The following is a 14,023-nucleotide window of genomic DNA, read 5'->3' on the forward strand; positions in this document are numbered from 1 at the left end:
CCCCAGGCCATAACTTAAAATCCTTGCCCTGAGGGTTGTGGGGGACTGTTCTCCTCAAAAACATATTTTCTATCTGGAAATCAACTACGCTGAACAAAATGGCTATCTCAAAATTTTGATCGGATGTGTTTGGGGGAATGGTGGGCGGGGGGGGGGGGCTAGTTGCCCTCAAATCACTTTCAACTATTAAAAAGGGCACTAGCCCTTTGAATTTCCAATTGAATGTGCCTTTTTTGAAGTTTCTACGACAACACCTTATATAAAAACCTTATATGCCCCTAGGGCATAACTTAAAATTCTTGCCGAGGGTTGTGGGGGAGTGTCCTCCTCAAAAACATATTTTCTATCCGGAAATCAGCTACACTGAACAAAATGGCTATCTCAAAAGTTTGATTGGATGAGTTTGGGGAAATAATGGTATGCCCCCAGGGCATATCTTAAAACCCTTGCCCTGAAGGTTGTGGGGGAGTGTCCTCCTCAAAAACATATTTTCTATCTGAAAATCAGCTACACTGAACAAAATGGCTATCTCAAAAGTTTGATTGGATGTGTTTGGGGAAATGATGGGCGTAGGGGGGGGGGGGCTAGCTGTCCTCCAATCACTTTCAACTATTATAAAGGGCGCTAGCCCTTTAATTTCCAATCTAATGAGCCTATTTTGAAGTTTCTACGACAACGCCTTTTATAAAAATCCTAAATGCCCCCAGGGCATAACTTAAAACCTTTGCCCTTAGGGTTGTGGGGGAGTGTCCTCCTCAAAAAGATATTTTCAATCTGGAAATCAACTACGCTGAAAAAAAATGGCTATCTAAAAATTTTTATTGGTTGTGTCTAGGGGAATGATGGTCGTAGGGAGGGGGGGCTAGTTGCCCTCCAATCACTTTTGACTATTAAAAAGCGCACTATCCCTTTGAATTTCCAATCGAATGAACCTTTTTTAAAGTTTCTACGACAACGCCCTCTATAAAACCTTATATGCCCCCAATGCATATCTTAAAACCTTGCCCTGCAGGTTCTGGGGGAGTGTCATCCTCAAAAACATATTTTCTATCTGGAAATCAACTACGCTGAACAAAATGGCTATCTCAGAATTTTTATTGGATGTGTTTGGGTAAATGATGGGCGTGGGAGGGGGGGGGGCTAGGTGCACACCAAACACTTTCGACCATTAAAAAGGGCACTAGCCCTTTAATTTCCAATCGAATGAGCCTGTTTTGAAGTTTCTACGACAACACCTTCTATAAAAACTTTATACTCTCCCAGGTCATATCTTAAAACTCTTCCCCTGATGTTTGTTGGGTTTTGTACTAATCTAAAATTTGTTGTCTATCAGGAAATCATATAAGATTAACAAAATGGCTATATCAAATTTTGGATTGTTGGTGTTGGAGTAAATAATGGGCTTGGGAGGGGGGAAGGGGGCTAGTTACACTCCAATCACTTTTGTCTATTAAAAAGGGCACTAGCCCTTTAATTTCCAATCGAATGAGCATGTTTTGAAGTTTCTACGACAACGCCTTCTATAAAAACCTTATATGCCCCCAGGCCATATCTTAAAACCCTTGCCCTGAGGGTTGTGGGGGAGTGTCCTCTTCAAAAATATATTTTCTATCTGGGAATCAACTACGCTGAACAAAATGGCTATCTCAAAATTTTGATTGGAAGTGTTTGGGGGAATGATGGGCGTGGGGGGGGGGGGCTAGTTGCCCTCCGGTCATTTTCGACCATTAAACTCGGCAATAGCCCTTCAATTTCCAATCGAATGAGCCTGTTTTGAAGTTTCTACGACAACGCCTTCAGTAAATACCTTATATGCCCCCAGGGCATAACTTAAAACCCTTGCCCGGACGGTTGTGGGGGAGTGTCCTCCTCAAAAATATATTTTCTATCTGGAAATCAACTACGCTGAACAAAATGGCTATCCGAAAATTTTGATTGGATGTGTTTGGGGAAAGGATGGGCGTGGGGGGGAGGGGGCTAGTTACACTCCAATCACTTTCGACTATTAAAAAGAGCAGTAGATCTTTAATTTCCAATTGAATGAGCCTGTTTTGAAGTTTCTACGACAACGCCTTCTATAAAAACCTTATATGCCCCCAGGGAATAACTTAAAACCCTTGCTTTGAGGGTTTTGGGGGAGTATCCTCCTCAAAAATATATTTTCTATGTGGAAATCAACTACACTGAACAAATTGGCTGTCTCAAAATTTTGATTGGATGTGTTTAAGGAAATGATGTGCGTGGGGGGGGGAGGGGGGCTAGTTACACTCCAATCACTTTTGACTGTTAAAAAGGGCACTAGCTCTTTAATTTCCAATTGAATGAGCCTGTTTTGACGCTTCTACGACAACGCCTTCTATAAAAACCTTATATGCCACCAGGGCATAACTTAAAACCCTTGCCCTGAGGGTTGTGGGCGGGTATCCTCCTCAAAAATATATTTTCTATGTGGAAATCAACTACTCTGAACAAAATAGCTATCTCGAAATTTTGATTGGATGTATTTGGGGAAATGATGTGCGTGGGGGGGGCTAGTTGCCCTCCAATCATTTTCGACTATTAAAAAGGGCACTAGAACTCTCAATTTACCATTGAATGAGCCCTCTTTGAAGTTTCTACGACGACCCCTTCCACATGAAGTGCCTCTGGGAAAAAAAAATAATAAATAATAATAAATAATAAAATATTGGAGCCGTATGGCCTTTACTATAGGCAACGCTACAGCGTTGCCTCTGATTTATTATTATTTTTTTTTTCCCCCAAAGGCACTTCATATATAAGGGGTCGTCGTAGAAGCTTCAAAGGGGGCTCATTCAATTGGAAATCGAGAGTTTCAGTGCCCTTTTTAATAGTCGAAAATGATTGGAGGGCAACTAGCCCCCCCCACGCCCATCATTCCCCCCAACACATCCCATCAAAATTTTGAGATAGCCATTTTGTTCAGCGTAGTTGATTTCCAGATAAAAAATATATTTTTGAGCAGGAAACTCCCCCACAACCCTCAGGGCAAGGGTTTTAAGTTATGCCCTGGGGGCATATAAGGTTTTATACAAGGCGTTGTCGTAGAAACTTCAAATCAGGCTCATTCGATTGGAAATTAAAGGGCTAGTGCCCTTTTTAATAGTCAAAAATGATTGGAGGGCCACTAGCCCCCCCCCACGCCCATCAATCCCCCCAACACCACCAAACAAAAATATGAGATAGCCAATTTTTTGCGGGGATTATAGTTACTGATAGAAAAAATGTTTTCTATGATGATACTACCTCAAAAACCACAGGGCAACAGTTTTAAGTTATGCCCGGGGGGCATATAAGGTTTTTATAGAGGGCGTTGTCGTGGAAACTTCAAAAAGGGCTCATTCGATTGGAAATTAAAGGGCTAGTGCCCTTTTTAATGGTCGAAAGTGATTGGAGTGTAACTAGCCCCCTTCCCCCACCCCACGCCCATCATTTCCCCAAACACATCGAATCAAACTTTTCAGATAGCTATTTTGTTCAGCGTAGTTAATTTCCAGATAGAAAATATACTTTTGAGGAGGACACTCCCCCAGAACCTCAGGGCAAGGCTTTTAAGATATGCCCTGGGGACATATAAGGTTTTTATAGAAGGCGTTGTCATAAAAACTTTAAAAAAGGCTCATTCGATTGGAAATTCAAAGTGATAGTGCCCTTTTTAATATTCGACAGTGATTGGAGGGCAACTAGACCCCCTCCCCCACGCCCATCCGTCCCTAACGCACATAAAAACAGAATTTTGAGATATATATTTTTATCAGCGTAGTTGATTTTAATATAAAAAATATATTTTTGAGGAGGACACTCCCCCCAAACCCTCGGGGAAAGGGTTTTAATTTATGCACTTGGTGCATATTAGGTTATTTTAGAAAGCGTTGTCGTAGAAACTTCAAAAAAGGCCCATTCGATTGGAAATTCAAAGGGATAGTGCCCTTTTTAATAGTCAAAAGTGATTGGAGGGCAACAAGTCCCCCCCCCCTACGCCCATCATTCCCCCAAAAACACCCAATCAAAATTTTGCGATAGCCATTTTGTTCAGCGTAGTTGATTTCCAGATTGAAAATAAATTTTTGAGGAGGACACTCCCCCACAACCCTTAGGGCAAGAGTTTTAAGTTATGCCCTGGGGGCATATAAGGTTTTTATAGAAGGCGTTGTCGTAGTAACTTCAAAACAGGCTCATTCGATTGGAAATTAAAGGGCTAGTGCCCTTTTTTATAGTCGAAAGTGTTTGGAGGGCAAATAGCCCCCCCCCCCACGCCAATCATTTCCCCAAACACATCCAATCAAAATTTTGAGATAGCCATTTTGGATAGCCATCAATGTAGTTGATTTCCAGATATAAAATATGTTTTTGAGGAGGACACTCCCCCACAACCCTCAGGGCAAGAGGTTTAAGTTCTGCCCTGGGGGCATATAAGGTTTTTATAGAAGGTGTTGTCGTAGAAACTTCAAAACAGGCACATTCAATTGGAAATTCAAAGGGCTAGTGCCCTTTTTAATAGTCGAAAGTGATTGGAGGGCAACTAGCCTTTCTTACTTTCGACAATTAAAAAGGGCACTAGCCCTTTAATTTCCAATCGAATGAGCCTGTTTTGAAGTTTCTACGACAACGCCTTCTATAAAAACCTTATATGCCTATAAAAACCTTATACATAGGGGCATTATATGCCCCCCCCCCATGCCCATCATTTCCCCATACACATCCCATCAAAATTTTTAGAAGGCCATTTTGTTCAGTGTAGTTGATTTCCAAATAGAAAATATGCTTTTGAGGACGCCAATCCCCCACAACCCTTCTAGAAAGTGTTTTAAGTTATGCCCTGGGGGCATATAAGGTTTTTATAGAAGGCGTTGTCGTAGAAACTTCAAAACAGGCTCATTCGATTGGAACTTCAAAGGGATAGTACCCGTTTGAATAGTCGAAAGTTATTTGAGGGAAACTAGCCCCCCCCCACCCCCATCCAGCTCCCCCCACAATCCCCTAAACAAGTTGTGAATGCCCTTTTGTTAAGCGGAGGTAATTTCCAGATAGAAAATAGGTTTTTGAGAAGGACAATCCCCCACAACCCTCAGGGCAAGGGTTTTAAATTATGCCTTGGGGTCATATAAGGTTTTTGTAGAAGGCGGTATCGTAGAAACTTCAAAAAAGGCTCCTTCAATAGGAATTTCCAAGGGCTAGTGCCCTTTGTAATAGTTAAAAGTGATTTGAGGGCACCTAACCCTCCTCTCACGCCCACCTTTTCCCTAAACACATACAATCAAAATTTTTAATACAGCAATTTTATTAAACGTAGTTTTAAGTTCTGGAAATTAGGTCTTAGAGGATTACAACTCCCCCAAAGCCCTCAGGGTAAGGGTTGTAATTTAAGGATTCTCCGAATCCTTCATATTATTTCTTATGGAAGGGATGCTCGTATAATTATTAGAGGGCTCATTTGATTGAAAATTAAAAGTTCTTGTTCACTTTTTCAGAGTCAAAAGAGATTGTAGGGCGACTAGCCCCTCTCCTCTACGCCCTAAATGCATTAGATAAAAATTTTGGGACAGAAATTTTCGTAAAATAGTTCAACGTTCTAATAAAAAAAAACTCTGGTGTCAACACAGCCCACCATGGCCCGGGGGAAGGCGTTGTAAGTAATGCCCTGGGGCATAACTTATTAAGGGGGATTTATAACTTATGGGAAGGGGTTTTGTATGGGAAGAACACATAGGAAATCTATCATAATTATCCAATTATAAGGTTAAAATACATACTCTGTGATAGATACAAAATTGTTTTGGCACACAAATTCCTATTAAGGTCAATTCCAAACAGTCGTGATCCCTTTGTGTCAGCAAGTGAAATGGTCTAAACCCCCTTATGGGAGCTAGGTTTTCAATCCATTCATTGTTGTCAATCTCTGTCCACAAGTTATGCAAGCTGTCTATTGTTCATATATAAGGTATTTATCAAAGAGGTAATCGTATAGACTTTGAAAAAGGCCTCATTCGATTTAAATTGAAAGTTCTAGATCCGTTTTTTAAAGTCAAGAATAATCGGACAGTTAGCACCCCCCCCATGCCATAAAAACGTGAAACTTTTTGCAATCAAAAACGAACAAATATTAATTAAAAAAAAAAAACTTTCTGAAAAATAAATTCTTCAAAGAAAAGTAAAGGCCATTTTAAACTTAAGCTCAGGAGATACAAATACCGGTTAAAATTCAAACTCAAAACGACCAGAAATTACTATTAAAGAATAAATGAAACCCAAAACGAACAGAAATTAAATAAACAATCATAGCAAAAAACATACAACAAGTAATAATATAAATGAATAAATAGATATTAAAGCGAGTAATGATTAGATTGAATAGGAAAATCAAGCTTAAAACGAAAACAAATATTTTGCTATTACAAACAACACTACACTACAAACAAGAGTTTGGGTATCGTCTCACTGCAGTAGCCTAAAACCTACTGCGTCATTGAAAATAAATATTAAAATTACAGTAAAATTTTGAACTGATGATCCTTTAGCAATTAATATCATTATTCATTAAATATTCAGTCTAATTTTTTAGTTCTTTTGAAGGATGGTCAATACAAATATAGTTTCACTACAAGAACAATATGGATATTGCCCTAATTTTTAACTGTAAAAACCTAAAGCCTTATTAATCATTGTTGCTTCACTGAAAACGAATTACTCGTATATTACAAATTTATTATTTTCCAGTTCTTACAGCATTGAAAATGAAAATAAAAAATACAGTGAAAAAAAAATCTTGAACTGATGGATCTTTCAACAATTAATATCATTATATATCTAATATTCAATTTGATTTTGTTTATACTTTTCAAGACTGTTCAAGACTCATATAGTTTTGCCATTTTTTTTTCACTCTGCCATTTTTTGTCACTATTCGTGTTACTTTGTTGTGAAAAGATTCTATGGCATCTAGGCATTTCTATTTGAGCGGAAACTGCACCTCAAACTTTGTCGAACATGATTTTTCTTGCATGAAACATCAAAGTAGAATAAAAAGCCATTTTCTATGTGTTCTACAACTTGCAAGCAAGTGCCATTGACATTTTTGAAACCGCCTGGTCAATTTAGGGAGTGGAGGGTAGACTAATTCTCGTAGCAGCCCCATTCCGTCGTCGTATGGTTCACATTTTCGACACCTGGCGTCTGGACTATCATATAATCTGCCAAGCATACAACTACCCCAAATCAGTATCAATAAATAAATGAAACCCAAAACGAACAAAAAATAAATAAATATTAGAGTCAAACTCAAAACGAGCATAGATTAATGTGAGTAGGGTTCAAAACCCCCATGCCAATACCCAAACTCCCCCCTATACCCAAACTCTTGTTTGTAGTTATTTTTATTCGATTCAAACTTGATTTTTATATTAAATTAAGGTTTCACTCGTTTTAAGATTTATTTATTCATTTACATTAATATATATTGTATGTTTGTTCACATTGATTGTTTATTTAATTTCTGTTCGTTTTAAGTTTCATTTATACTTTAATAGCAATATATTTGTTTTCGTTTTAAGCTTGATTTTCATATTCAATCGAAGCATTACTCGCTTTAAGATCTATTTATTCATTTATATTATTACTTGTTGTATGTTTTTTGCTATGATTGTTTATTTAATTTCTGTTCGTTTTGCGTTTTAGTTATTCTTTAATAGTAATTTCTGGTCGTTTTGAGTTTGAATTTTAACAGGTATTTGTATATGCTGATCTTAAGTTTAAAATGGCCTTTACTTTTCTTTGAAAAACTTATTTTTCGGAAAGTTTTTTTTTAATTAATAATAATAAAACATTGGAGCCGTATGGCCTTTACTATAGGCAACGCTACAGCGTTGCCTCTGACTAGCAGATATTATACATTTCGAAATAAACTAGCTAACGAATAAACTAAAAAACAAAACACAGATAATAAAATAGATTAATAAAAGAAAACTTAATCACTTTCGGTTGCCTAAGAGGGTATCCTCAGCAGCTCCGAGGTCACCAATTTATAGAGCAATTGCTCTTTGGAACTCTATTCCCAGTGAACTTTCTCTTATCAAAAACTCTTCTTCCCTTTGCAGAAAAATATTCTCTAAGGCTTGAATTAATTTCGTTTTTTTTTCTTTATTTCTTATTTCATTTTGCTTTATCTATTTTTTACGCTTTACTTTATATAGTTTTTTTTTCTTTTCTCCTCTCTTATTATTTTGAATTAGATTCGAACCCCGTTGTTTAATAATATTATTAATGGTTGGAATTTTAATAAATAACAGGACATTTTCAGTTTGGATAAAATTAAGTCAAAGGTTTTTGTGTAGCAGTTTTGTGTTTTTGTTTTTTTTTTTTTTTTTTTTTTGTTGATTTTTCTCGCATTGTGTTTATATTTTTGATATATTGTTATATTTTTTTTCCTTCCCTGATTTGTTTTGTGTGGATTTTGTGATTGATACGAGGTCCTCTACACGCTATGTTTCTTGGGACCTCTAGCGCTTAAGTGTATTTATGTATTTATTGTAGTATTTAATTTTAATTTTAATAATTTATTTCCGAGTAGTTAAGAGGTACAATTAAAATATCTTTTGAGCTTACATGACCCGACAGCCTCGTGGACAAGGGCTAGAAATTAAATTTAAAGAAATTAAGGGTTAAGGGGCTTGACCCCCCCCCCTCCCGGACATGTTCGTTCGACACGTAAAAAGTAATAAAAATGAATATAAACAATGAATATAAAAAAAAATTTATGTCTTCTCAAAGTTTTTTGTACACCCCATTCAACTGAAAAGCAACTTGAAAAACTCAACTATCAATTTTTATTTTGACAAACTGTTTTAACTGTTTTATTTGATTCATTTAAAGATATAAAAAAAATTAACCCCTAATGGAGAGCAAAGCTCGGAAAGTTGAGGTAAGCACATAGGACGATATACAAAAGAAATAATACATTTCGCCATAAAAATATCAAAAACAGCATAAAACAAAAAACCAAAAAACATACAAAGCAAAGAAACGAAGGGTCAAAGTAATATTAAAATAAGTATTAATATTTTTATTCAATAGGGTATAAGTTCGGTCGATCCTTATGTAATATGTCCTTATTTAATGCGGATAAGACTATATTAAGATAAGGATTTTTTATCCGTATTTTACAACTGAGGAACACAATATGATACCCAGGCGATATAAGCAGAGTATTTTGGAAGAATGTTGTAAAATCCATTTATTCATATCGTTTTAACACAATGTGAACTAGTCTAAATTAGAGGAGTCAAAATAAGCAAATTTACTAGAAAAAGATGTATATATGAATGAAAAGATAAGTTGTTCTACCTTCATGACATCAATTTTAAGCTCAATTAAATTTGAATTTTGGAGCAAGCCAAGAAGAGCTCCCATATCTTCCTCTGTACCAGTTGTTAGAACCAACTGTTGCAATATCCCTAAAAATGGTAAATTGGTTGCCTAAAGAATTTAAATAATAAGTGAACTAATTTTGAGTTAGAAGAAATCCCTAATTTACGGTACGTTCAATAAGCTTGCTGCAATTGGATTTTAATTTTTGGCATTTAATGGCCGATTGCAATTACTGCATTGCATTCAAAAGCGTTTATTGAAACGAACAAAACTAATTATTTGCTTATTGTTCTTCAGGTCTCGTAAGCTGCAATTCATTCTTTTCTAGAAAAATAAATTATTGGTGGATTCATCTATAAGGATAATTTAAAAACCTTTCCTGTTAGAACCTTTCAGAGGTGCAATGGAGCTGCAAGAACTTTGAATATAGTGATTTTTTTTCATTTTCAACTATACTTTTTGGTACAATAAGAATAACATATCCGCATAGAGGAAAAGTTACATCACTAGTCATTTGATCTTTGTTTCTATTTTCAAATTACTCGCGTAAAATTAATCCTGATATAGAGACGGCAATCAATCAAGCATGATAACTAGGCTTACTCGATTGCACCTAATTACAATAGGCTACATTGAGCGGAGTTAATAGAAATACGGTAAAATTATTTACGATAATTTCGTTTGATACCACTCAATATGAATTCGAGACAAGCAAAAGAGATTGAACAGGAATTTACACGGTATAGCTGAGAGAATTGCGAACAGTATTCATTGATTAATAGTAATGGTGATTCATTCATGTTAGAAATTCGAAATTCCATTTAAGAACCATTTTTTAAACAATTGCTTAGAGGAAGGTATACGCTAGGCAAAAATTTTAAACAACTGAGCGACCGTACCGCTTATAAACCTCAGTGTGAGCTACCCAGCAAAGTGGGAAATAATAAATGCTTTTGTTAAAATTACACAGTTGATTTAAACATATGTCTTACGAAGCCGCTGCCATAAGTGTGCCAGCAACTATACCTGTAGGCCTAAACATTCGCTCGAAAGTGTTAAAAAATGAGCATTTAGGACTAATACGAATCGATAAAGGTTTTGACACATCTACAATTCCCGGTTTGATTACTAGTATCACCAGCACCAGACGTTTTGGTCAGTCTTCTGTCGTGCAGCTCACTTTTAGCAGCAAAGAAGATCTTGAATACGCTGTGAGATTCGGCCTCATAATTGAATTTTCCCTGTTCCGTGTTTCGAAGCCCATGATTAGGCCCAAACAATGTTTTAAGCGTCAAGGTTTTGGCCATATTGCTCGTGATTGTATGCAGTAGTGCAGTAGGGATTGTATGATTCGAAGTGCAGTATATGTGGCGATAAGGGTTACAGTAGCACTCGTGATAGCCCATGTATGGCAACTATTGTGAAACGTGCAAACTGTTCCGGTAATCACGTCAACAGCAGTTTCCTCTGGCCCGAGATTAAGAGGCATTGAGCTCGCAGTGATATTTCGTGTCCTCAGTCATACCCCCGAGTCTCCATCATAAAAAAATAATGATAAGTGATGACCCAACTAGTGGTAACCTTCTGTTCCAAAAGGTTAGTGGGGCCAAGGAAAAGTTGGATGTCTTTTAGTTCATTTGATCTAGTGTGCTTTGATGAACACTTTCTAAATTCTACTAATGCTATCCGGCTTGAGTTGTCAGATGATCAGGACTTTTTTATTCATCCTGCCAACACGACACGAGGCCAACCGTCGGTTGGTCTCGTAGTTGCCGTTCATAAAAAGTTTCAGATCAAACTATTTGATGCTGATGATGCATTTATTGCTGTTGATTTAGTAGATGTAACTGTATCTACTACATGCAGCAACTCTACTTCAAATAATAAATTCGCGCCAGCATGCGCCATATTATCAAAAGTTACGCATAAAATTAGGGCATCAGGGAGCAAATTTGGCTCTGCGGTCACAACGCAGATTTAAAAATGATACAGTTCCACGTTCTCAGATACTAAAAGCCTCGTTTCTCTCTAACCTACATATTTTACAAAAAGATCAGACTTACACGTATCTGTACAACTCCAGTAACACCTCAGATTTAAATTTTATTACACCGATCTTCAACAATCGACAAATCTTAAAGTACATGTATTACAATATTTTTTAATTAGTGAACATTCCCAATTAGAACTGTCATGCTCTTTTCCAGCCTTATTGTCGGGAGGATAAGGGGGGAGGAAATGGATCACCGAGAAGTCTTGGGATAATATTGAGTTGTATCAGAACATTTTTTAATTATATGTTGAGTAGAATTAAGGTACCGTATCACCTTCCATGTCCTTTACGTCGCGGGGACCACCTGGATGTGGAATACTACCTTGCAGAAACATAACATTTTGGTTGCTGCAAATATTGCGGTCCCAACTGTATCCGTGAAAACTAATACGCGTAAATGGGGAAAATATGTGTGCAACTACTAAAAGTATAACTTTGATTAATTCACCATCTTCATAAGGTTTTTTACTTTCAGTAATAATCCCCAAAACACGAAAAGATGTCTCAGTTGTTGCTTCGTTTCTGTCTATTTTTCTATATTAACAAATTGAAATTGCTGAGCTCTTAATTGGGATTTCAATTGTACTACCTCCACTTTCCTTCAGTGAGAATTCTGAGGAAAATCCGTTTCAATACTGGAGTAAGGAAACGCCATTATATGGCTTCCACTGGAACCAGTTTGTCGTGACGCATTGCAGAGATAACTGAGGGAAGTTCTTGACTGCTACTGCTACTGGAAGCTGCAGCGGGTTCAGCCATGCAGACCCAACCTTTGTCTTTAATTTTTTTTTCATTTGTTTGCAAAAGACTGTCAAAGGTGGAGGAATTCATACTCCAGGTGGAGGAGTGCTGACATTATCAGGATCTTGCACTTAAGTTCCATCATTTTCTGCCTAGTGTTGACGGTAAAATTGTCCAATGTCAATTGATGCTTAAATATCATACTTATATTTTACTCATTGTAAAATTAAGTACACATAGATAAATTCTAAAGCCGAACTCACAATGTGAGACATTCGAAAAACAGCGGTCATAATAAATTAAGAAACAAATGTGACAATAAAAAAAGATAAAAATAAATATGAAACAAAATGGATATTTCTGTGGAAGGTATGTTTTTAGGACCTCTATTTATAGTAACCTTATAAAAAATTTCAATTCACATTCCTTTTCATTATAAAAACCCTTTAAGTATTACAGGCACCTGTTGTGTATGTTTTTCGAAAGCGAAATACATACAGTATCCATAGCGACCAACACTAGTCATTATGCAAACATAGGAAGCACTGGCGACAGGACTCGATTATGCTGCCATTTGAAATCCCATTGCAATGCCGATCGTAATCTCACAGTGCGAAAGATTTAATAAAGAAACCAAAATGATATTTTTTGTTGCGGTAAGCGGAAGCAAGATAAATAAAATAACCACACTCCTAAACGAGCAGTGAGTGAATGGCAGATGCGCGAGTCTCTAGTTCTATTTTTGTCGTCAATCGTAAGTTTGACATGAGCAGCGCACATCAGAACAGTCACCCCAAGGGCTCTGTGTGAAAATTCACCCAAGCTGCCAAAAAGCTCCCTGCAAACTACCAGCAGCTCACGATCGACAGTTTGGTGATCTCTGGTATAAGCAATAAATTTAAGGGATAAATATCATTTGAAAAAAAAATAGTGTCTTTTACGCTGCTAAGTCGGACTTTATTGAATTTGAATCTTCTTGAGCGTACTCAAAATTTGAAAACAATTCTTCCGTACGAGGGGTCTCCAAAAGTCTTGATTAGTACAAATTGAACTGTCTCTAGTAGATTCATTAAAACACAACAGCAAAAAGGTGAATCAACGTTCCTTCCAAGAAAACTATTACAATGGCTTGAAAACTGAAAAGAATTGTTTTTAACAACAAAACTCACATTGTCTAGTCAGCGTTTTTATAGCACTTTATATTGCTTCCTACAATGCAATTCTAATCTGTTTTCTATAAACTTAATAGCCCTTTTCATTATTGACTGTATAACGAAGCTCGAGCGATTTTTTTCAAGGGGGGGGGGAGAGGAGAGTTAATGGAGGAGTTACCCATATTAAAGTAAGCCAGATCAATTAAGGTCAAATTTGAAAATTCACTGAAATTTCTTGTCCACCAGTTCTCAGCTAAGGTCTCTTTAAATGAAATTCATTTTCCAAAACCTTTTCTAAAAAGTTTTGTCAATAAAAAGAAGATTGGCATTAAAACCTAAAAGAATCAGAAATAATTGATGCAAATCAGTTAAATATAAGACCAATGGAACTAAAACTTAATATTTAAGCTTGTTCAAGTCAAACATAAAGCTTACCGAAATTACCACAAATAAGAAAGGGGCTAAAAGATATATTTATGTGGAGATTTTTTCATAACTTTTAACGAAATGGAACTAAAATGAAAAATAGTGAAGAAGAAAAGTGTCCGGTTAAAACAGTAAAACTAAACACAAACTTAAATTGTAAAACTAAACAGAAAGTATATTTATCTTTACAAACTGTATATTTATCTTATCTTTTTTTTTTGTGTGTGTGCGATCTTTATTAGTATTTGATTTTTCTTTTTTTTCGAAT

General features: G+C 36.4%; 1 protein-coding gene across 1 annotated transcript in view; it reads right to left on the bottom strand.

The window, feature by feature from the left end:
• bchs (WD repeat and FYVE domain containing 3 bchs) overlaps nt 1-14,023 on the bottom strand; it is a 196,171-nt gene that overhangs the window by 122,750 nt on the left and 59,398 nt on the right. Inside the window, exon 12 of the mRNA XM_089089485.1 lies at nt 9,358-9,467. Within this exon, the coding sequence (XP_088945611.1) occupies nt 9,358-9,467 (110 nt within the window). The remainder of the gene's footprint in view (nt 1-9,357; nt 9,468-14,023) is intronic.

The sequence above is a fragment of the Artemia sp. Qi Xiang Cuo genome, chromosome 5 (assembly GCF_049724085.1).
Source record: "Artemia sp. Qi Xiang Cuo chromosome 5, ASM4972408v1, whole genome shotgun sequence".
In the NCBI taxonomy this organism is placed as follows: Eukaryota; Metazoa; Arthropoda; class Branchiopoda; order Anostraca; family Artemiidae; genus Artemia; species Artemia sp. Qi Xiang Cuo.